The sequence below is a fragment of the Coenobita brevimanus genome, chromosome 98, assembly GCF_032717465.1.
Source record: "Coenobita brevimanus isolate Jiangsu-jjx chromosome 98, ASM3271746v2, whole genome shotgun sequence".
Lineage (NCBI taxonomy): Eukaryota > Metazoa > Arthropoda > Malacostraca > Decapoda > Coenobitidae > Coenobita > Coenobita brevimanus.
Window position 1 is genome coordinate 1500001 of NC_137051.1, and position 25000 is coordinate 1525000.

Genomic DNA, 25000 nt, shown 5'->3' on the forward strand with positions numbered 1-25000 from the left:
AAAAAATAGATAGAGATACTGATAAATAGGTAGATGTTTATACAAATGTAGATAGATAGACAGATTGATTGATAGATACATAGATATACGTATAGATAATTAGGTAAAGATAGAGACACAGAGGATTTTACAGTGGTATGCTCTTTCTTTATGCTGAGGCCTAAAGTATTGCAATCTTGTAGTTTTCTTACAGTTGCAAAGAAGAAGAATAAAGTAGTTGAATTCCTTGCAACAAAATGCCTGGAATGTTTTCTAATCGCTTGAAGTAAAATTACGATGATTGTGTGCATCAATACGAGGAAAGGAGAAAGGAAGGCAGGAAGGAGGAGCAGGAGGTAGGAAGGAGAGGAAGGGGGAAAGGAAGGTTGGAAAGATGAGAGGAAGAAAGGATGAGAGTAAGGAAGGAAGGAAGGATGAGAGGAAGGGAAGAAGGAAGGATAAGAGGAAGGGAAGAAGGAAGGATGAGAGGAACGGAAGAAGGAAGGAAAGAAGCATGAGTGGAAGGGAGAAAGGAAGGAAGGATGAGAGGAAGGGGGGAAAGGAAAAAAAGAAGGAAGAAAGAGAGGAAGGGGAAGGGAGAAAGAGAAGCAGGAAGAGGGAGGGAAATCAGGAAGGAAGGATGAAACGAAAGTAGGAGGAGAGAGAGAGAGAGAGAGAGAGAGAGAGAGGTGGGAAGGAGGAGTGGAAGAAATAGGAAAGAAGAATAGAAAGAAAATAAAAGAGAAATAATAATGTTTGTATAGCGTAAGTTGCATTATATTTATCAGTCTTTTGTTTTGCGGTTTTCAGTTGGGATTAGGAGTATATATAAAAAAAAAATCTTTGGGTTGAAAGTAAAAGAATTTGATAATTGTTGAAAGCCGGATAACTGTGTGTGTGTGTGTGTGTGTGTGTGTGTGTGTGTGTGTGTGTGTGTGTGTGTGTGTTATTCAGGACTGGCAAATGCTTGAGTGTGCGATTGAGTATGTGTGTGGGTGTGGGTGTGTCTGTGTCTGTGGGTGTGTAAGACTATAATTATAAAAGCCTGTTCATAAAAGGGCTGTGTATGTGTGTGTGTGTGTGTAAACAAGCATCTGTATAGGCTCTTTATATACTATTGTGTGTGCACGAATTGTCTATATATGTATGTATGTATTTTTATGTGCAGTCACCCGTAAAAAAAAAAATCGATAAATAATAATAATAAATAGAAAACGAAATATAGAGAAAATGCTGATGGGGTGACTTAAGTAATTCATTTTTTATCTGGTGAAATCTGTGGGCCTGGTCGAAGGGAAGAGTGATTGAGTTTTGGTGGGGTTTCTCTGCGTTGTGCTGGTCATCAGAGAGAGAGAGAGAGAGAGTACCGGTGTGAGTGACTTTAACGATAAAAGTAAAAATTAAGATAGCGGTTAAGAGAGAGAGAGAGAGAGAGAGAGAGACGGCACCGGCGCAAGCGAAGCTAATAATGAAGTTAAAAATTAAGTCAGCGGTTGAGACAGACAGACAAACAGACAGACGGGGGGGGGGGGCGGAGTAGAAACTAGGAAGAACGAGAAGGAACATGGAGGGAAGTGACGAAAGGAAGGAGGAAGGAAGGAAGGAAGGGAACACAGAGAGAAGGAAGGAAGAGGACTGAGGGGAGGGAAAAGAAGACGAGAATGGAGAACAGAAGATAGGAAGAACAGAGGGAGGGTTGGAAGCAGAGAGGGAGAAGGGGAGGAATGGAGGAGGTGAAGAGAAGGAAAGATGGAGGAGGAGGGAAAACTGGAGGAGCAGAAGAAAGAATGGAAGGGAGGGGGTTAGGAAGAAAGGAAAAAAAGAAGGATGTAAAAAGGGAAGGATGGAGGGTGGGAAAGGAAGAAGGGAGTACAGATAAAGGGAGCGAAGGAAAGGAAAGACAGATAAAGGGACGGACGAAGGAAGTGCGGACAGAAAGATAGAAGCAGATACTGATAGATGGAGGGAGGGAAGAGGGAAATACTGATATATGTAAGGAAGGAAGAAATGAATTAAGAACAAGGAGAAGGGAAGGAAGGAAGGAAGGATGAATGTCTGAAGTGAAATACGGAATGCGGAAGTACGGTAAGGTAAGGAAGTCGTCACGCAATCCCGGAGTTCACTGCCCCCCCCCTCACCCCCATCCTTTTAAACTCACCCCCCCAATCCCCCTTGCCCCTCAAATAACAGCACCCCCACCATTTACACCCCCTCCTTCTCTCCCCCTTCGGAGCTGCAGTGTCATGGCCCCTGTCATACCCGGTGTGGTGGTGGTGTGGTGTGGAGTGATGTGGTTTGGTGATGATGGTGATGGTGGTGTGGGGTAGTGTGGTATGATGTGATGGTGGTGTGGTGTGGTGATGATGCCGTGGAATGGTATGGTGTGATGTATGGTATGGTACTGTTAGACTATTACCAAACTATACTCTACTGTGTTTTATTGTAGGGACCTAAAGTTGTTATAGTGTCTGAGATCAAAGGTACGGTAATACAGAGGAACGATATTACCTGTGTCTTATAATATAGGTACAGTATTAATTAGATTTTAACATATTAATTAGATCTTAGAGGACCTGATAGCACTTCTAGACACCTGAAGAACCCCCCCCCCCCCCGCCACCGCACCTGACAGCGCACTTCTAGACACACCTGAACCCTCCCACCCCCGCCGCGGCTACCCCTATCGTCAAGGTGCCTTTACCTGTATGAGAGCAACACCTTTTCTTTACTTCCTGACCTAAATAAAATCGTTTTGATGGTGAGAGAGAGAGAGAGAGAGAGAGATTTGTTTTCTTGTACACCCAGTAAGCAAATATCGAGTCAACAAGTTGTCTTATATGAAACTATTATTGAGAGAGTGGGGGTGGAGAGATTTGTTTGTTCATTCAGTAAGGAGAAAAATCAGTTGAAACAAATCTTCAATAAAACTTTGCTATTATTAAAACAACTGACGATGCTGTGATTAATTATGCAAAAATATCACTAGCCACTGCCTCTGAAAGTCCCACAAAAAAAAAAAAAAACTTTCTTCTAGATCTATCAGTTACGTCTTAATTAATGACAGTAAGAACTATACCCATTTTACTCTAACTTGGCCAAAAATTGTCATATCTCCTTCTTGAATGCTGAGTTATATCAAGAATTTAACCTTAGAATAGGGCGCTAGTCACGAAGAAGTGCTATGGAGTGGATGTAGAGGTGTAGTGTTGTCTCTTTCTGCCAGTGAGCTACGTGAAATAAGCTGCAAAAGGACGAAAATCTGAGCCAAGTCAAGGTGAAGGAATTACAGTAGGTGGAGGTGTGGTGTTAGGGTGGTGCTATGAGAGTGTTATGATGGTAGGTGGTGGTGTTAGGGTGGTGGTATGAGGGTGTTGTGATGGTCGGTGAAGGTGTGGTGTTGTGAGGGTGTTGTGTTATGCTTTTATCGACGCCATGATGTGTTATGAAGACGTGGTAGGTGTTAGGCGAGTCAAATGCTGTTGTCAGTTTGATATGCCGCTTGGTGTGCTGTTGGGAATGTGTGAAATGGTTTAGTGTGGTGTTGGTGAAGTGATGTGGTGTGGTGTTGGTGATGTTAATGTGTAGTGCCGTCAGGTGTGATGTTGGTAATGTGTGGAATTGTGTAATGTACTTGTAATGTGTGGTGTGATGTGGTGTAGTGCTGATAATGTGTGGTGTGGTGTTGTTAATGTGTGGTGTGGTGTTGTTAATGTGTGGTGTGGTGTTGTTAATGTGTGGTGTGGTGTTGTTAATGTGTTGTGTGGTGTGGTTTGGTGCTGGTAGTGTGTGCTGTGGTGTACTGTTTGTAATGTGTGATGAGGAAGGAAGGAAGGAAGGATGGGGAGATGGAAGGATGGAGAGAAGGAAAGGGGGGAGGGAGGGATGGAGGAAAAGTGTCACACCTCACCTCACCTCACTTTTACGTCACCATATGTGTGTCACAAGGGATGTAGTGCGTGTACATGTGCGTGTGTGTGTGTGTGTGTGTGTGTGTGTGTGTGTGTGTGTGTGTGTGTGTGTGTTTTCTCCCGTATTTCGATGCTTGTTTATCATCATCATCATCATCATCATCTCCCGGAACTTCATCGTCTTTATAGCGTCATATCACTACGTCACACTCTTTAGGCAGAAGACTAATGGCACGAATTCATATCTCACTCCTTCTTCTTCCCCTTCTTATGCGGCGGAGGTGCAAGGTCATGGGGTGCAGTTAACTATAATTTTGTTTTTTATTACATCCCTCTTATCATCATCATCCTACGTTGATATGTGTAACTGAACTTGTAATGTTTGTGTGCTTATACCTATATATACATGTATGAATGGATTTATGTATGTGTGGTCAGTATACGAAATATCTGTATGTATAGGCAGTTGGGTATACTAAAGATACTCGCTAAATGACCCCCTTCGGCGGCCTGCTCTTGATGTCAAAAGGCCAGAAATAAGTCTTAACTCCGGAACCGGTGGCCGATTGAACTGGAAATTGTTTTATTCTTCAGGTTGGGGCATTCTAACGGTACCTTGCTGTAACAAAAACTGCACTACGTTGCGCCGTTTTTGCTGTGTTACGGTAACCATCATACCAACAAACATACAGACATCTGATCATTTTAATATAGATGTATGGTACAGTATGACCGTACGTATGTATGTACCGTAGGTGGTCGACGTATGTATTATGGATGTCTGTCTTTTTGTATGTATGATGTGGGCTATTTTCATTACTGTGAGAATTTCTTGGTATACATGTAATTAGAAAAATGTAGCCTGTGTATGTATGTATGACTATGTAGGGTATGTTTTGTGTGTGTGTGTGTGGGTGTGTGTGTCTGTGTGTGGATGGGAGTGTAAGTGTAAATATGGGTTAGTGGTGTAGGGTAATTAGGTGTGCTCTTAATTAGGTGATTGTGGTTACCAGCCCTTGTTAACGACCTCTGCTGTGGTGGGGTGTGGTGTGGTTGTGATGTGGTGTGGTGTGACTTTGGTGTGTCCAAATCCCAACCAATACACAGCTACGAACACCAATGACCTTGTGGGCGAAAATGTCGATATATCAGTTTATTATTATTATTATTATCATTTTGCATAGAATTCCCTCATCTATTATTTCCCAGAGTTACAGCCTTTCCTGCTGGGACGCCCTGTATACTATCATCCCCCACACCTTTCGCCTTTGTACCCACTAACCTTGTCCGTATCTAAAGTGGCAATTTACGCACGCTAAGAACTAGGGCGGTTTGAGTACGTCGGGCATAGTTCCTCAATGCTAACTGCTTCTTGCTGTGTGGGGAGGGCACGTGCAGAGAGAGAGAGAGAGAGAGAGAGAGAGAGAGAGGGGTGATTAAGATGATCCTGTTCAATATAGTAAGCTTAAATATTATAAAGGGGGGATGTTAAGATGGTGCCAGTTTAATATAGTATGCGTAATTATGAGAGAGAGAGAGAGAGAGAGAGAGAGATTGAGAGTTATATAAGAAAATTCAGGTCAACACGAAATCAGCTTTTTACATATTTTATTTCTTTTATAGAGCCACAGGAACTCCATTCGCCCATTCACCAAGGACATCATCATCATCATCATCATCATCATCATCGTCTCCCAAGCAGCCTGTGTTTTAAGAGCCTAAGTAATCATGGAGACGCCTTGCATTCCTCACCTATCCCCCCCTCTCTCTCTCTCTCTCTCTCTCTCTCTCCCTCTGTTTGTATATAATTAATGGCAAGAAGTTTGTGTGGTCATGCAGTAATTAAGAAAAAATAAACCTCTTAGAAACTGGTATAATAAATTTCAGTTTTAGGTCATCTTTAAAAATATATTACGAGACCTAAATAAAAAGAAAGAAAGAAGAAAGAAAAAGAAAGAGAGAAAGGAAGAAAGAAAAAGAAAGAAAGGAAGGAAGAAAAGATCGTACAGCTTTTCTATTAATTTATGTACCGGTATTTCTTTTTGCTTATAATTGTTTTCTGTAATTTTTATTTTTGCAGTTAATTATTTTGAGTAGTACCTGTTAATTGGTAGTATTATTTTTGGTTGGATATGTTTACGTGCTTTGTGTAAATTGCGTATGAGATGTTAGTAGTGTTTATCATTTATCGGTATTGCTTGCTGTCTTGTTTATTTGTCATGTTGCTTAGCTACTGGTGATGCTTTTTGTTATTTACGTTTTTATTTTATTATTTTTTTTGATCTGGTGTTGCGGTTCCATATTGCTTATTATATTTCTTGCTTTTGTTTATTTTGTTTTTGCTTATTTAATTTCACTGTTTTTGGTTTATTTTGCATATTAAATATCACAGATTTTGTTTTCTCTTGTTTACTTTGCCTATTAATTTTCACTTTTATTTATCGTATTTGGCTGCTTCACGTGATATATTTTTTCTTATTTTTGGTTTATTATTTTTTGCTTGCGACAATGTTTCGTTTGCGTATTTAAGGTTTTATTAATCTCCAATACGATTTTTTTTCCGGCTAGTGTTTGTTTTTATTTGCTTACTGTTTATTGTATTTATTGTATTTATTTGTTTATTTATTGCATGTAGCTTGTAAATTTGTTGTATTTATTTATTTACTTATTTTTTGCATGTAGCTTATGTATTTATGTTGTATTTATGTATTTATTGCATGGTGGCGCAGAGAGGAGGCTGGTGCGCCCTTTGACCCCCTGGTGACCCGCTCTGACCTCGGGCATGAGTCACCTTAGGCTAGTGGGGGCCGTTGCAGTCCTGCCCCCCCTCCCTGACCACAGATTGCAGGTTAGATGATTTGCGATAACTTGTTTGTTGCAAATGTTATCAGTTTTCTTATGCTGTCTAATTTTCCCTTAATGTTATTTCCTGTTACTTTGCTGAGTGGAGAGGTATATGAGAGAGGGGGGTGTGAGCTGGGAGCAAGGCAGTGAAATGGCGGGGGACAGGGCGACAATGAGGCGATTTGACTGTGGCCACCCCTGACGTGATTAAGGCGTCTGGCATTAGATAGATGGATAGGTAGACTTTGCTGTTGCTGATTTTCCGGCCAATATTAACCCATCAGCTCCCAGGGTCTGTGTCAGGGATTGTGCTAAGCGTACAGCCTTCCGCATATCGGCTCAAGAATCCCGTCGTCTTTTCAAACAGTAGATCAAAGGTCAGGGTCAGAGTTCAGATACCAGGCAGGAACTCAGACGGTGACCTGGTAGAGTAAAGCACGTGACTTTCTTCCTGGCCACATACTTTTGTTTTTCTTATTTTTTTTTTATTTATTTATTTTTTTAAGTTTTACCTCGTCCCCTTTTTTCGATAAGGGCTAAGGCGTTGCCCCTGGGTAGTGAGGCCTTTGGTTTTGTAGCGTGTAGCACTGTATGACCGGATGCCCTTCCTGAGGTCTTCCAGTGACCCTTGGGTAGACTCGAACCTCCCACCCTTCTGTCAGAGCGCCGTAACCCACTGAACCACGGCTGCTCCTGCCTAAATAAAAAAATAATTTCATCTAACTTTGGATTTCGACGCAGGTGTTATAGAAAAACATGTGTTTGTACAGATGAAATTAGCTTCAGACCAACACCAAAATTACGGGGATGACTATGGGCTGAGAGAATAGTGCAATTAATTCCCGTGTTAATTATTTTGTGTGGTTAATATGGAATTGAGATGAGTTTTCCCTTGCTTACATCTTTCCTTGGTTATTTTATTTATTTATTTACCGGGTATTTATTATTTGCTTTCTGTGGTTGTTCAGATTTATGTAAAATGGGAAGCCTGTCACTTCACCCCGTGGTTATTCAAATTTATGTAGCGAGGAAAAGAAGGTAAATATTGAATGAAATGAGAAAAGAACATAGTGACTCCTAAATCTTTACGTTTTCTCTAGTGTTAGGTACGTTTTCTATCCCTTATATATGGATGGTAAACTTCTATATCTTTCTCCAGCGTGTATGAAGTAGTTGAAAGACACGCCTGGCATTTTTCTGTGTCTTACTTGTTAAATATAATGTTCCTATTTATGATCGTGTTTTTAAGTGAGTGTGGAAGTAAAAAGTATAAGTAGGGTTTTAAAATCGTGTGAAGTACGAGTAGTATGAGAGAGAGAGAGAGAGAGAGAGAGAGAGAATTTGAGTTATAATAATGAATAGGCTAAAATATTATACCTAACCTGTCAGCCTTCCTCCTCCTCCTCCTCCTCCTCCTTTCCAATAACCCCCCACCTGTTCCCCCTCCTTCTACGAGCTACCCTTCCCCCTCCTCCAACCCATTCACCCCATTGCCCTCCCTCTCCCCATCCCGTCCCCCCACCCCTTCTAACCCCCAAATTCTCCCTTATCCCCCCTCCTTCTCCCCCCCACATACACCTTCCTTACCCCTTCACTTTCCCTCCCCTTCTCCCCTCTCCCCTCCCCTTCCACTCCCTACCCCCCCCTTCCACTCCCTACCCCCCCTTCCTCCCCCCTCCACATACCCAGGTAAGTTCCAGTTGATGAGTTGCAAGATCTTGAAAGGTTGCAAAACACACACACACACACACACACACACACACACACACACACACACACACACACACACACACACACACACACACACACGGTAACCTGTCCTTTTTTCTTTTCTTTTGAGAATGTTGGTAGGTGGATGGGTGGGTGGGTAAGTATTTAGGTAGGTAGGTAAGGTGAGTAGGTAGGTAGGTAAGTAGGTAGGTAGGTAGGCAAGGTAAGTAGGTAGGTAGGTTAGGTGAGTAGGTAGGTAGGTAAGGTGAGTAGGTGGGTTTGTGAAAGTGAAGTCTGTGTGTGTGTGTGTGTGTGTGTGTGTGTGTGTGTGTGTGTGTGTGTAGGTTGGTTAATTAAATAAAAATAAATTGAATGATAACGGTAAGTGGGTGAAAGTGGACTAGTGGGTGGGTGGGTAGGTAAGTGGACAGGTATATTGTTTTCATCTGACGGCACTGGGCAGCTGGCATTACAAGAGTGGCTGAGTCAGGGTTACAGGAAATGCGATGAGTCTTGGGTATGAGGTGGCAGTAAGTCTCCTTGGTTACTAGTCAGCTCGATCCTCCAGTCAAACCACACTTGGCCATCAACTGAACTGGATGAGAGAGAGAGAGAGAGAGAGAATTAGCAGCTATTAAATTACCTAATGGATGCAGGGTAATTGATCCGTTGGCGAGAGAGAGAGAGAGAACGTTTGAGAATGATTCTGTGTGTGTGTGTGTGTGTGTGTGTGTGTGTGTGTGTCATAGCCCCCATCATATGTGTACTGGAAAAATGAACCCAAATAGGCCTACCCATTTTTTTTTTTCCGCGGAATTTCATGCAGTACGAGTTGTTGTTTTTTTTTCTCGTTTATGTGAGGAAAATGAAACTGGCGAAGAGATATGAAACTGATGGAAGATATATGAAACTGGTAAGAGGAGAAATGAAACAAAACGGGAAAAGGCGAAACTAATAGGAAGAGAAATTAACATACGAAAAGAAGTGAAACAGATAAGAGGATGGAAATGATAAGAAAAAATAAAATAAAACTCATAAGAACAGAAATAAACCTAATAGGCAGAGAAATAAACTTGATGCAAGAGCAATAAAACTGATAAACCCCAGACACCTGTAATCTTCGTAGTAAGTAATATTGCTCCTAAACACTCTTGGATTCTCACCTGTGATATAAGAATTACTGGCTTAAGACTGTGTAGGTGGGTTAGGTGGGTTTTTGAGGTGGTGTGTGTGCAGGTGGGGGGTGGCTTAGGTGGGTAGGTAGGTTTGTGAATGGAGGTAAGAAGGGTGGGTGGGAATTTTGTGTAGGTGGGTGGGTAGGTATGCAGATAGGAAAGTAGGTGGGTGGATAGGTGTGTAGATAGGGCGGTAGGTGGGTGGGTGAGTATGTAGGTAGGGAAGTAGGTGGGTCAATAAGTAGATAATGCAGATGGGTAGATGGAAGGTTAGGTGGGTAGGGGAGTTTAGTGGACAGGTAGATGAGTGAGTGGGTGTGGATGGATGGTAGGTATTTGGCTGGGTGGGCGAGTAGGCAGGCAAGTGGGTGGGTAGTTAGATGGGTAGATGAGTGGATAGGTAGGTGGACTGGTGGGTAGGCAGGTGGGTGGGTATGTGGGTAACCTTGGCTGGGGTATCCAGTTACTTGACGGGAATGGAAGGATATTCAGTTCACTGGTTTTTCTTATTAGTTACCAGTGTTAGTGTGTGTCTCTCTCTCTCTCTCTCTCTCTCTCTCTCTCTCTCCGTTTATAATAGTAATGTAATAATGGAATATAAAGTAGTAGTAATAGTAGTAGTAGTAGTAGTAGTAAAATTCCCTCCACTTCCCTAACTTTCTGCGTTTCTAAGCATAATTTTCTATCAATAACAAAGACAAGAGGTTGAAAAATACCATAGATAAGACATGTATTGATAAATTATAATAACCTCACAAGATTTTACTTCCTTGAGTGGAGTGTTTATTGATAACAGCAAGATTAGAGAGAGAGAGAGAGAGAGAGAAACTGTTGGACTCCCCCTCCCCTCCTCCTCCTCCTCTCTCTCTCTCTCTCTCTCTCTCTGCAGCTCATATTATCATCAGTTCCTCTCCTGATTCCCTCCCCCCTCCTCCACCCTCTCTATCATTCTTATCTTCTGCGACGCCAAACCAACCCTCCTGTTATCTGTGAGTGTGTGTGTGTGTGTGTGTGTGTGTGTGTGTGGGAATGTTAGTGTGTTTGTGTTTTTTGTGTATGTATGTGTAAGAGTGAGAGGAAGGAAGGAGGGAAAGTAAGGAAGGGATAGAGATAGGACGGAGGTGTGGGGGGGTCAGGGTGGATGCATTTAAGGGGTCAGGGAAGGTCAGGGGGAGACAGGAAGGGTCACGGATAGAGAGAGAGAGAGGGAGGGAGGGAGAGAGAGAGTAAAGGAGGAACAAATTATAGAAAGGAGAGAAGGAGAGAGAAAAAGGAAAATTAGTGAATGACAAAGAATGATGGAGCATTGGGGGAGTGGCAGGGAGTGGGAGGGAGGAGTGAGGGAGTGGCAGGGAGGAGTGAGGGAGTGGCAGGGAGGGTGAGGGTGAAGGGTGAGAGAGAGAGTGAGGGAGGAGTCAAGGTGTGAAAAGATCAGGGACATATAATATTTCACAGGGCATGGGACAGTTCCACCAAGGACACTGCCCCTGTGTGTGTGTGTGTGTGTGTGTGTGTGTGTGTGTGTGTGTGTGTGTGTGTGAGAGAGAGAGAGAGGAAGGATGTGTATTATTGTCATTTTCTGTGTATGAGACTATTTTGTGTGTGTGTGTGTGTGTGTGTGTCCTTGTAGATGTGCATGTGACCAACCCTGTGTGCGTGTTGTCAGTGCATGTGCGTGTATGTATGTATGTATGTGCGTGTCTGTATGTATGTGAAATCTCAGGTCGGTTCATGACATTTGTTCAGCCTTGACTCTCTCTCTCTCTCTCTCTCTCTCTCTCTCTCTCTCTCTCCTTTACTCCCTTATCTCTCCATCTCCTCCCCTCTACCTCCTTCCTACCCACCCACTTTCCCTCCCCTCACCTCTCAACCTTCTCTCTCCCCTCCCCCTCCCCTCCCCTTGTCATTGCCTCATTATCTATACTTACCCACCTACCCACCCACTTACCTGCCCACCTACCCACCTGCTTACTTTCCTGTCTTTCTTCCTACCTTCCAGCTTACCTACCTACCTGTCTGCTTGCCTACTTACCTATATACCTACCAACCTGTCTGCCTACCTACTTACCTGCCCACCTTCAGTTATCAGTCTACACCTTCCCTCCCCACCACACACACACACACACACACACACACACACACACACACACACACACACACACACACACACACAGAGTCTAGTCTTGCTCTTACCCTTCCCACGCGGACACGCACACACCTCACTCTTGCTATAGTGACTGTGTGGATGTGTATAGTGCCTTATAGTGACGGTATAGTGAAACAGTGAATAACAGTGTAAAGGATAGTGATACAGACGCGTGAATAGTGAAGGATTTGGACAGTGTAGTGAAGGGACGGGATGTAACGATGATATGGTGATATGGTGAATAAATATGGTGAAGAATATGGTGATAATGAAGGATATTGTATACAAATGATTCAAGCGACGGTATAATGAAGAGTGAATGAGATATGGTGAAGAATATGATGGCGTTTGTGTGATGATGAAGGGACTGTGTGGTGATGAAAAATGAATGGTGACACGGTGATGTTTATAGTGAATGGTGTGGTGACATCATAGTTTTTCATCGGAGAGAGGGGATGGTGATAGTGATGATGATGATGATAGTGACTGCATAAGTCTGCATGATGATAATGATGAATAGTCTGCATGGCGATGGTGATGATGATGATGATGGTGGTGGTGGTGAAGATAATGATGACAATGGTGATGATGATGATAATGAAGATGGTGGTGGTGATAATGGTGATGATGGTGGTGATGATAATTATGATGGTGGTGGTGGTGGTGATGGTAGTGATGATGATGATGACGGTGGTGATGATAACGAATGTCTCGATATTAATAGTGAGTCTGAAATACTTAACAGTTTTTCATCACCGTATAGTGAAGGGAAGATGTCAAAGTATGTACAGTGACCGATATGGTGAAACAGATGGCGTGGTAGCGAAGGGATATAGTGAAGAATACTGTGGCCGGGATGGTGATATGGTGATGTGAATACTGTTATGATGTATAGTGAAGGATAGAGTGATTACGGTGACAGCAGAGGTATTATGCATGCTCTGTGTTGTTACTGTTGCGTGTTAGAAGGGTAGCAACGGTGAAATTGTAATAACGGTGAAAGTAACGGTATTTTAACGGTAGAGAATTAAGCACCGTTGGAATTAACGTATTTTAACGGTAGAAATATTAACGACGGTGAAATTAATAGGTGATACTGTTAACGGTAGAAATCTAACAACTGTGATATTAACGGTGAAACTGTGTAATTTCAGAGGTGTGGACGTAACAACAGTGACATTAACAGGTACTATTTAAAGGTAGAATTATAAAAGATGTTGAATTAGCCGTTAAACTGACATCTTGAATTTAAAAACAACGGTGAAACTAACAGTGAATCGGTGAAGTGACTACCGTGCTAAAATATCCGTTTTTTTTTTAAATTAAATTACCTTGCAACAGCGGGAGGGTTATTGTGTCAGTACTGGGTGAGAGAGAGAGAGAGAGAGAGAGAGAGAGAGAGAGAGAGAGAGAGAGAGAGAGGGGTGGAGGTCAGAAAAAAATAATTGAAGAGACAGTGACAAAGGGAAGAAAAAACAAGAAAGGAATAAAAGATGAAATGGACAGAGAGAGAGAGAGAGAGAGAGAGAGAGAGAGGACTGGAAAGTGAAAGAAAATTATTTAAGAGGTAGTAAGAGAGAGTGAGCGAAAGTTAAGGGAAAAAACAGAAATATAAAAAAAAAACGAAAGAGAGAGAAAAACAGGTAAAACGAGAAAAGATGAAAGTGAATGGAGAGAGAGGATGAAAAACACGTACGCATAGAGAGAGAGAGAGAGAGAGAGAGAGAGAGAGAGAGAAATTAAAAAAAGAAATTCGATCTAGTAGCCGTTTTCTTTATATTTTATGGGCGACTGAGTTGAACAGGCCAGAGGTGACTGCTTGGTATATGTGGGTGTCTTTGGACGGGGAAAGTGCGGGGGTTGTCCTTGTAACTGTGTGTGTGTGTGTGTGTGTGTGTGTGAGAGAGAGAGAGAGAGAGAGAGAGAAGGGGGGAAATATAGATGAAAGTTTGTTTGAATTATGAGAGAGAGAGAGAGAGAGAGAAATTTATTGATGAAAGTAAACCCGACTGTTGCGTCCTAGATCAGTGTCCATTAATCTCTCTCTCTCTCTCTCTCTCTCTCTCTCTCTCTCCAGGAACGAGGGAAATTATTAGAGGCAACAGATGGATTGATAGAGAGGAGGGAAGTTTATTGTATGAGATGCTGGAGAGAGAGGTACGGAGGAAATATAGTGGGTTAAGAGAAAGTAGCAAAGAGTACAAGTTATCTTTATCACAGGGTCCACACACACACACACACACACACACACACACACACACACACACACACACACACACACACACACACACACACACACACACACACACACACACACACACACCTTTCACCACCTGTTACGGGCACAAGTCCTTAACCCTCACCTCACCTGTACCGCGTGTCGCAATATTACCACTGACAAATCATATATAGAAAATACAAAAAAAAAAGTGTGTGTGTGTGTGTTTGTGTGTGTGTGTGTGTGCAAGAGGTGAGTGTGTGCGTGAAAAAGGAATGGATACAGGGATTATTCAGGTGGTTTTAATTAAGTTTCAAAAAACGATATCTTATTAACTCGTAAAAAAATAGTTTCCAGCCTCCCTCTGTATTTAAATTTTCGAAGGATTTCTTGTTTACTTATTGATTTAAAAATTATGGAATGAAAAAAGCACATCATTTTTATTTTCTTTTTTTATAACAAACTCTTTATCACATCATTTCACTTAATTTCAAAACAGAATTTCTTTGGCCATGAGGAGAGAATTGAGAGTGAGATAGTAAGATAGTTTATTTATGCAACGAAAATATTACAACCTGACAAAGATCCCTAATTTTAGCTTATTTGAGGCCAGGTGTAATCATATTGGAGGGTTATTTTGACTAGTAACCAAGGAGACTCGTTCCAGATTTATCGCTGACACGTGTAATTTTATGCAACGACAACTTAGTGATGAAGTATTGGTAGTGGTCCAGTTCCCTCAAGTGAAAAATAAGAGAGAGAGAGAGAGAGAGAGAGAGAGAGAGAGAGAGAGGAGGGAGGGACTGGTGGAAAGAGTGGAGGGATCAGTGGGTGAAGGAGAGCTAGTGGAGAGAGAGAGAGAGAGAGAGAGAGAGAGAGAGAGAGAGAGAGAGAGAGAGAGAGAGAGAATGTGGAGGGGGTGAAGGAAAGAGAAAGCTTGCAAATCGAGTTGAGAAAGCGAGTGTAGTGAAAGGAATTTGAGAGAGAGAGAGAGAGGTTACAAGGGAAATCTGACAGCAACAGTACCATCCTCTCTCTCTCTCTCTCTCTCTCAAGGGCGTGGGTGCATAGCGATATTTCACTGTTCGTATCCCCTGAAATGTGGAGGACTGGAAAGCAATAATTCAGGTAGTTTGTCTTATTCGGCCGTGACTGTGATTGATGGAGAGAGAGAGAGAGAGAGAGAGAGAGAGAGAGAGAGAGAGCGGGCGTGAGGCAATAATCAGGTCTGCCTTAGTCACCTGCACCCTTATTTAATCGTAATTATTGTTTTTATTCTTTCTATTTTCTCTCCCCTCCCTCCTGTCATCTCCTATTACCTGTGTTTTATTTTTCAAGGCCTTTTTTTTCTTTTTCTCATGTATATAGTTACGGTATCTGTTTATCTATCTGGCTATCTATCAGTCTGTCTGCATACCTACCTACCTATCCATCTGCATGTGTATCTATCAGTGTTTCTGCCTGCCTGTCTGTCTGTCTGAATTTATGTATCTTTACCTATATTTGTTTTTGTCTACTTACCTACCTACCTACCTACCTGGTTGTCTGTATCTTCCACCCTACCTACTTACCTGTGTGTCTGTCTATCTACCTACCTTCATATTTATCTATCTGTTCTTGTACCTTTGTATTTGGATATCTACCTGTACCTACCAACCTACTTCCTTGTATCTATCTACCACACCCATATCTATCTACCGCACTTCCATAGCTGTCTGTCTGTCTTGTCATCCTGTCTAATTGTTTGATTTCTTTTTTTTTTTTTTAGAATGGTAGTTACTTGCTGTCTTCCTGTATGTCGTTCTCTCTCTCTCTCTCTCTCTCTCTCTCTCTCTCTCTCTCTCTTGCTCCTGTTCCTTCTCTCCTCCCCCATCTTTCCCACACCTCCTCCCTTCACTTTCACCCTCCCTCATTTCTTGCCCCATCATCTTATTATCTCTCCCTCTCTCTCTCTCTCTCTCTCTCTCTCTCTCTTTTGTTTATATAGGTAGATATGTTTATGTTCTGTTTTGTAGATACATATTTCCAATTGTGTATTTGTTTCTTTAATCATTTCTGTCTATGTGTGTGTGTTTTGTTCGTTTATATTTGTATCTGCGGTGCCACTGTAAGCCTTCCCCCCTCCCCCTCCACCTTCAGGAAGAGAGAGGCAGCCAAGAAGATAATATTAGCTTTAAAAGTATACTTCATAAAGTTTTAGATACCCAGGAACTCCTTTAAGTAACACAATGCCGCTCAAACGTAGCAGGAGCCTCGCAGTGACGGACATGGAAAGTAGCGGGAACGGCAAAAGCAGCAGTAGCAGGGACGTAGCAGTGAGTAGCGGTAAGCAGGCAGCAGGCGAGGATGGCGATAACTACTGGGAGGATATGGACTTTGTTATTGCACTCCCAAGGGCCCATTACTCCCGCACCAACCACGAATTTGAGAGCATGAGCAGTGCGAAAAAGCAGTACCCCTTGCCAGACCTCAGCAGGATAAGGGGCAAGGGCAGGAGGGACAGTGAGGGCAGCAGTTACGACAAGAAGCAGAAGCAAAGCGGGGAAAATGGCGGGAAACATGGCGTCTTGATCACCAGCATCAGCGGGAGTCACAACAAAGATGACGTGCTGATCACCGGCGTTAGCGGGAGTGGCGTGAAATCGAGCCACCATGATCTATATAGTGAAGTTATGCCAGAGCTTGAGAATGATAGCCAGAAAATATCAAGCAGTAGCCAGAAAACAGCAATCAATAGCCAGAAAATAGCAAACAACAGTCAGAAAATACCACGTCCTACTTGCAGCAACGACAGCAAAGATGGCTTCCCCAATGGATCTAGTTACCACGACCTGTATAGCGAAGTGAGGCCGAAGCATGAGAATATTAGCCAGAAAATATCAAGCAATAGCCAGAAAACGGCAAACAATAGCCAGAAAATAGCACGTCCTACATGCAGCAACAACATCAAAGACGGCTTCAGTGGGAGTGACCTTAAATCTAGTTACCACGACCTGTATAGCGAAGTGAGGCCGAAGCGTGAGAGTGATAGCCAGAAAATAGCGAGCAGCAGCCAGAAAACAGCAAACAGTAGCCAGAAAATCGCAGACAATAGCCAGAAAATACCACGTCCTACATGCAGCAACGACAACACGGGTGGTTTCAGCGGGAGTGACCTTAACCCCTATCCACCGGCTGGTTACCACGACGTGTATAGCGAAGTGAGGCCGAAGCTTGAGAATAATAGCCAGAAAATAGCGAGCAGTAGCCAGAGAACAGAAAACAGCCAGGAAATAGCAAACAGTCAGAAAATACCACGTCCTTCTTGCAGCAACGACAACAAAGATGGCTTCCTTGGCGGCTTCAGCGGGAGTGACCTTAAATCTAGTTACTACGACTTATATAGCGAAGTGAGGCCGAAGCGTGAGAGTAATAGCCAGAAAACAGCAAACAGCAGCCAGGAAACAGCAAACACAAGTCAGAAAATACCACGTCCTACTTGCAGCAACGACAACAAAGATGGCTTCCTCGGCGGCTTTAGCGGGAGTGACCGCGAAGTTCTGCCAAAGCTTGAGAGTAATAGCCAGAAAATATCAAGCAATAGCCAGAAAATAGCAAACAATAGCCAGAAAATACCACGTCCTACTTGCATCAACGACAAAGACGGCTTCTTCAGTGGCTTTAGCGGGAGTGATCTTCAATCTAGTTACCACGACCTGTATAGTGAAGTGAGGCCGAAGCTGGAGAATAATAGCCAGAAAATAGCGAGCAATAGCCAGAAAACAGCAAACAGTAGCGAGAAAATAGGCAGCAGTAGCCAGAAAATATCAGCTACGAGCATCAGCGACAACAAAGATGGCGTCCTCATCACTGGCATTAGAGGTAGTGGCCCCAAAACATTTGGTTATGACATGTATAGTGACGATTGGCCAGAAGTTGAGAAAATATCAAGCAGTAGCCAGAAAATATCAAGTAGTAGCCAGAAAATATCAAGCAGTAGCCAGAAAATATCAAGTAATAGCGGTAAGGTTGCTACCAGGAGCAGCAGTCAGAAAGTTCCTAGCAGTAGCTCAAAATCCTCGAGTGCCAAAAGTAGCAGTGAAAACAACATCTCAAGCAGTCGCCACAGGGCTCTAAGTAGCAGTAACAGTAACGCCAAGTCCACAAGCAACAGCAGAAGCACCAGATCAAGCAGACAGGGACAGCAGGAGACAGCCCGTTCCCCGTCGTCCTCCAAACGGGTGAGATTTTTTGAATAACGGGGAGACAGGAAGCGGCCATACTTTTTTCCTCCGTTTTCTTTATTTTGGCGGGAGGGTGAGAGAGAGAGAGAGGGGACTTGTGTAAACTGAGTCCCCCCTCCCCTTTTTTTTTTTTTTTCTTTTTTTGCTTTTATGTCCTTGTTTCTGGATATGTAGCGTTACGTGTATGTGTTATTAGTTTTTTTGTATGCATGTTTTTTGTTCCCAGTCGTGTTTTTTGTGTGATTTGCAAGAGGTGTGTGTATGTGCTTGTTTTTGTGTGATTATTGGCTGATTCCTACTTCCTGCATGTGTGTGTGTGTGTGTGTGTAGTATTGTACTCTTGTTCTGTAATTTAATGTTGTCAGTCCTTACATCCGGTGATTTGAACTCACAAATTCTTGTGTAAAAGAATTATATTTTTACGTTTTCCTGGATTGGACTTATTTATTTATTAATTTTAACGTCATTGCTGTATTATACAATTACATTTTCCTGATTCGATTGGGTTGTGGAATTAGTTAACTAGAATGACTTGAAATTCGCCATCTTCTCTGTTTTTATTACCTCTCATCAGTCGTAATTGTGCCTAATGACTGTTTCGTAATCTTCAGTCAGTCATTACCTCTTGATTATGTAGTTGAAAGTGATTGTGTACCTGCTCTATTGATTAGCCGTGTGTGTGTGTGTGTGTGTGTGTGTGTGTGTGTGTGTGTGTGTGTGTGTTGTAATTGCAGTTTGAAGATTGGTGAAAGGTAAACTCATTTGCAGAGGCGTCTGGTAAAGGAATAAAAGCATTGTACAGTGGCTGGAATTAAATAGTAAAACACGATAAGTTCACTAATAATAATGATAATGATAATAATAGTAATAGTAGTAGTAGTAATAGCTAATCATAGTAATAGTAGCAGCAGCAGTAGTAGTAGTAATAATAATAATAATAATAATAATAATAATAAGGAAAAATTGTCAGCCACGATAGACATACGATACGGCCCTCAACCTCTTCACGGCGAGAATGGAACAAAATCGCTTGGGTCGTAATTATATGACCTCAAATTGCCCCCCTTGTAACGAGAGGGGTCAAGATGCTCAGAGAAACGTAATGGCGAACGAGGCAATCAGACAACCACCTACATTTGTGATAACGATTGTGTGGCGTGAGATGTGGTGGTGGTGGTGGTGGTGAGGGGTGCTGTGGTGGTGTGGGGAGGGTGAGGATGGTGAGAGTTGTGGTGGTGGTGATGTTGATGCTGATGTTGTGGTGGTGGTGATGTTGATGCTGATGTTGTGGTGGTGTTGGTGGTGATGCTGATGTTGTGGTGGTGTTGGTGGTGATGCTGATGTTGTGGTGGTGTTGGTGGTGATGCTGATGTTGTGGTGGTGTTGGTGCTCATGTAGTGATAGTAGTGGTGATGATGCTGATGATGTGGTGGTGGGATTGATGTTGATGTGGTGATGGTGGAGTTGATGCTGATGTGGTGGTGATGGTGGTGATGTTGATGCTGATGTGGTGATAGTGGTGGTGTTGATGCTGATGTGGTGGTGGCAGTGGTTTTGATCGATGTGTTGATGATGTTGTGGCGGTGGTGATGATATTGGCTGCTTCTGTAATGTTGAGGGCATTGTGAATGATGTTGAGTGGTGGTGGGTGTGCAGTTGATGTTGTTTTTGTTTATCCTGTGCAATATTAGCAGTGACGTCATCAGTTAGGGATGCCTCTTGTGTACGATTTTGTTGTGTATACTTGTTTTGTTTATTGTGTGTTGATTGCTGATACTTATTTGTGATTACGTTTGTGTGTGTGTGTGTGTGTGTGTGTGTGTTCGTACCTAATTGTATCTTTACGGGAATGAGTCAAGCTCGTACTGTCCCGGATTAGTTATCGTACATATCCTTAAATTTATGAATTGTTTTGGCACACACTATTTCATTCGATAGTGCATTCCACAGATTTGCCCTATTTGGGAAACTAAATTCCCTTACGTCTTTATCACCTCTCTTTTTATGCAGTTTTTTTTTAGTGTCCTCTTGCTGATGCTTCCCCATAGGTTATATATTCATTTATGTCTATTTTCTTCTTCCCTGATATGCATTTATATAGCATAATCATGTCTCCTCTTTTCCTTCTCTCCTGTAGTGTAGGTAGAATCAGTTTTTCTAGTCTTTCTTCGTAGCTTAGATCCCTTAAGCTTGGTATCCATCTTGTAGCGGTCCTTTGAACTTTATCAGTCTTATCTATGTGGTTTTTGGGATGAGGATTCCAGACTGTGTGTGTGTGTGTGTGTGTGTGTGTAAGATATAACTGTGTATAATTGCGCAGTCTCGGATGTGTACACGTGTGTGTGTGTGTGTGTGTGTGTGTGTGTGTGTGTGTGTGTGTGTGTGTGTGTGTGTATTTATATGCGCGTGTGTAAGGGTAAAAGATAATTGAGTTGCCTGTGTATTTGCGCAGTCTTGATAAGTAGGGTACAGCTCACGTGTATGTGTGTGTGTGTGTGTGTGTTTGAGATAAGATTCTTTAGACAACATTATCTTACTCTTCTTATCTAACATCCTTCCCCCCATTTCTTACCTCTCCTCCTTATCTTGCATCTTTCTTTCTCTCCCTCTCCCATTCCTCCCCCTCCCATCTTCCTTCATTTCCTCCTACCCATCTTCCTCCTCTACTCTTTCCTCTTTTATGCCTCTTATCTCTCCTCTTTCTTCCTTTTTTCCTTCCTTCCTCTGCCTCTTCCTTCTTCCCTCCCCCTCCCTCTCCCTTATGTAAGTACATTCTTCTGTCTCGATCCATTCTCTCTCTCTCTTTCTCTCTGATGTTGATTAACTGTTAAAACGGTGATGGTAATAATGGAGATGAATAATGATGTGATGATGATGATGATGAAAAGGGATAGGATGCGGATGATGAGAATTAATAATGTTATGATGATGATGATGGTGGTGGTAATTATTTCAGAGTTCCCCTCATTGTGATGAAGTGATGGTGATGATGATAATGATTATGGTTTCAGAGTTTGCGTGATGATGATGATGATGATGACTAATGTGATGATACAGGTAATGATGAACACGATGATGATGATGGTGATGATTTCTGAGTTTGCGTGGTGATGATGATGATGATTATGATAATGATGATGAATACGATGATGATGATGATGATTGTGGTTGTTTCAGAGTTCGCGTGAGGTTCACCTGAAGGCGCTGGGGGAGCTACAGCAGGCAGCCTCCCGCCTACCGCACCCAGGTGAGTGTGTGTGTGTGTGTGTGTGTGTGTGTGTGTGTGTGTGTGTGTGTGTTTTCCTGTGAGGGATTCGAATTTATGCCGGCGATTTAACGGTGGGATTTCGATTCAGATTCTCTCTCTCTCTCTCTCTCTCTCTTTCTCTCGTGGTGGTCAATGTCCTTATCTCTCTTCCTCCACCTCCTCCCCATCTTATTCTTTCTTATAGACTCGAATTTAAGCCGTGTAATTTCTTTTGGATTTCAGGAAAGGGTGATTTAACGATGAGAGAGAGAGAGAGAGAGAAATTAAGATCAAGAAAGTTGGCCCAAGTTTTTGTTATAGAGAACGGAGAAGCTTTAGGCATCAGAGAAAACGGGGATTCTCGGATGACGTAATTCTAGTTTCACGTGTTGAAATACTTATTGCTTAAAGATATACAGAGGATATGGACAGCAAAAGAGGGTGGTGGGTCTTGTCACTCCTGCAAATACATATACACTCACTGGTTACGAATTCGTGCATGTCGTATACAGTACCGGTATATATATAAAAAAAAATTTAAAAAGTGAGTCTTGCTACACACCCTTTAGCAAACAGTAGATATGTGCTAAAAAAAACACGTGAAGGAATTTATAAGATATGCAAGAGAGAGAAACAGCACCAGAACAGCACAGAAGCTCAAGCACAGCAGCACTTGTCGCAGTCGGGGATGATGGCACAGCACTTTCTTTTTTCATTTTTTATTTACTTCAGCTTTTAATGTATCTCAGCTATTTTCGGTTTATCAGTAAAAATCTTGTCCTTATTAATGGGTCTTTCAAAACAACACAATAATTCACGTATGTTGAGAGAAGAGGAGGATTTTGGGTGAAGGCTGAGATGGGTTTACGTTATGGCGGGAAACTCAACATTCAAGACAAAAAAAAAAAATCCCTTGAAATCCCTTGACCCCGATTTTTGGATTTATTTTTTATTGTTGCGCGTGATTCAGGATTTTTTTTTTTTTTTTTTTTCATATTCGGAGTTATTTAAGATTTTATTGGCGTGTTTTCGTAAATTGAAAGAGATGATTGAATTCAGTGTTTGTTTACGTTGGAGGGAATGGGGTACGCCCGTTTCGCCACCACTCCGATTCGTCACCACAACCCCTTTTCGTCACCATAATCTGTTTCGTCACTTCTGTTTCGTCACCACTCCGATTCTTCACCATTACCCCTTTTCGTCACCATATCACGTTTCGTCACTTATAAGGCAATTCATTTCTAACTGGCACTGTAACTTAGATTATTTTTTTTTTATCCCCCCTACCTTTGCCCCTATTGCCTTGTTTCTTAGAGCACCATAACTTCAAAGCAGACATCAAAGTAGAAGGCGAGATAGTTAATGTGTGGAAATAATAGAGAGAGAGAGAGAGAGAGAGGACGATGTGTGGAAATAAAAAAAAAAACACGAGACGGGGGAACAATGTGTGGAAATAAAGAAAAAAGCGAGAGAGAGGGGGGGGGTAGAGCTAGATCAATACCTGTGACCTTGGCAGTGGCCTCGGGAGCGGCCTTGGGGTCAGCTAAGGTCGGGTCAGGCCATTACACTCGCGGGGGAGGTCACTGACACTGACTCTCTTTTTCTCTCTCTTGCTTACTTTCTCACTTGCTTGCTTACTTTCTCATCAGATTAAGATGTTTCTTTGTTTATCTTTCAGTATTCATCGTGTTATTGATCTACACACACACACGCACACGTACTCAGGTATACACACATGCGCACGCACACGCAACACGTACACACTCTTACTCAACCTTGGCCTTCCCTACAGACGCGCGCAGTACACACACACACACACACACACATACACTCTCTCTCTCTCTCTCTCTCTCTCTCTCTCTCTCTCTCTCTCTCTCTCTCTCTCTCCCGTGACCTCGGTAGCGGCAGGTGACCAACTTCTTGACCTTCACACCAGAGAGAGAGAGAGGGAGGGAGGGAGGGAGGGAGGGAGAAGAGGTAGGCAATAGGGAAAAATAGTTACATAGAGCCGGAGAATGAGTGAGAAAAAGGAGGTGGAGAGATAAATAGATAGAAATAGATCGATAGAGAGAAACGTGACCTCGTGTGACATATTTCTAACATGGTCATGGCCAGGCTCTCTCTCTCTCTCTCTCTCTCTCTCTCTCTCTCTCTCTCTCTCTCTCTCTCTCTCACACACACACACACACACACACACACACACACACACACACACACAAAATTCCACCTCAATGGTAGTAGTAGTAGTAGTAGCAGCAGTAGTAGGTTTGTCGTAGCCGTAGTAGTGATAGTGATAATTGTAGGCGTGTAGTATCAGACACCGTAGTAGTAGTAGTAGTAGTAGTAGTAGCAATAATCACAAACCTCCCCTAAAACAGCCATCATAGAAAACGTGGCCGTGACGTCATAACAAAGATGGCGGCCCTTTTCAAATCCACAAACGCCTACAAATCGCACCCATATACTCGCAGGTCACGGTATGGTTGTGTGTTTGTGTCGTGGGCTCTTGCTTTCCTATTTTTTTACTTTCTTTCTTTGTTTTTTTAATATGATACAGCAATTATCTCAAAACGGAGATCGAGCGTTAATTGATGCTGGGAAGATAGTAATTCATCCCGAGTCTCTCTCTCTCTCTCTCTCTCTCTCTCTCTCTCTCTGTCAGTTTACCGGTATGATTTTTAAAACTTAGCAAAAACATCCTCGAGGTGAAAGGGTTATGTGGCGTGCTCTGAAATAACTTAGAGAGAGAGAGAGAGAGAGAAGCACAAGGCGTCACAGCTTCCTTGAGAGGCTTACGCAAGTCTCAAGTGTGTCTCAAGCACCTCCTTGAAGGGCGCTTACGAGTTACGCAGTTGTCTTGACTTACGCAATTATTTTTTCTTACTGTATTATTTTCATTTACACTTAGTTATCCTCTCAGGCAATTATCTCCACTTACGCAGGTAATATACGTAATTATCATGATTTACGCAATTCTTCTTCCGGTATTATTTTTACAGTTATCCAAGTGCAAGTAGTTTGAACCACGCAGATAACTTACGCAAATATCTTAACTTACGCAAATTATCGTGACTTACGCAGATATTAGGGATTTAATCATTAACCCTTTACAACGCGTATCCCCTAAAGCGAAGATATTGATGGCTATTGTTAACTAGGAGAGTATATGAGAGTGAAGGAAGAGAAGGAAGAGGAAGATGGGCTGTATTGAAGGCTTCCCGAAATACTGTTGACGAAGGAAGACTAGAAGGCAGTAACAGGATCTCTCTCTCTCTCTCTCTCTCTCTCTGTATACTTATTTTTGCATCATGTTACATTACCATATTCTTTCGTACATGCTTTACCCCCCCCTCTCTCTCTCTCTCTCTCTCTCTTTCTCTTTCTCTCTCACTCAAAGTGGGGCGAGCGGGGGATTGGGGTCATGCGCTGCAGGAGAGGTGCATGACTGGCGAGAGAGAGAGAGAGGGGGGAGGGATGAGGAAGGGAGAGATGCAGGTACGTCGGGAGGGAGGGAGGAAGCTGGGAGAGGAGGGATGGGGCGGAGGAAGAG

The 25000-nt window shown here is 42.6% G+C and overlaps 1 protein-coding gene across 1 annotated transcript in view; it reads left to right on the forward strand.

The window, feature by feature from the left end:
* LOC145414157 (uncharacterized) overlaps window positions 1-25000 on the forward strand; it is a 139178-nt gene that overhangs the window by 30618 nt on the left and 83560 nt on the right. Inside the window, exon 4 of the mRNA XM_080283723.1 lies at window positions 21381-21450. Coding sequence (XP_080139849.1) covers window positions 21381-21450 — 70 coding nt within the window. The remainder of the gene's footprint in view (window positions 1-21380; window positions 21451-25000) is intronic.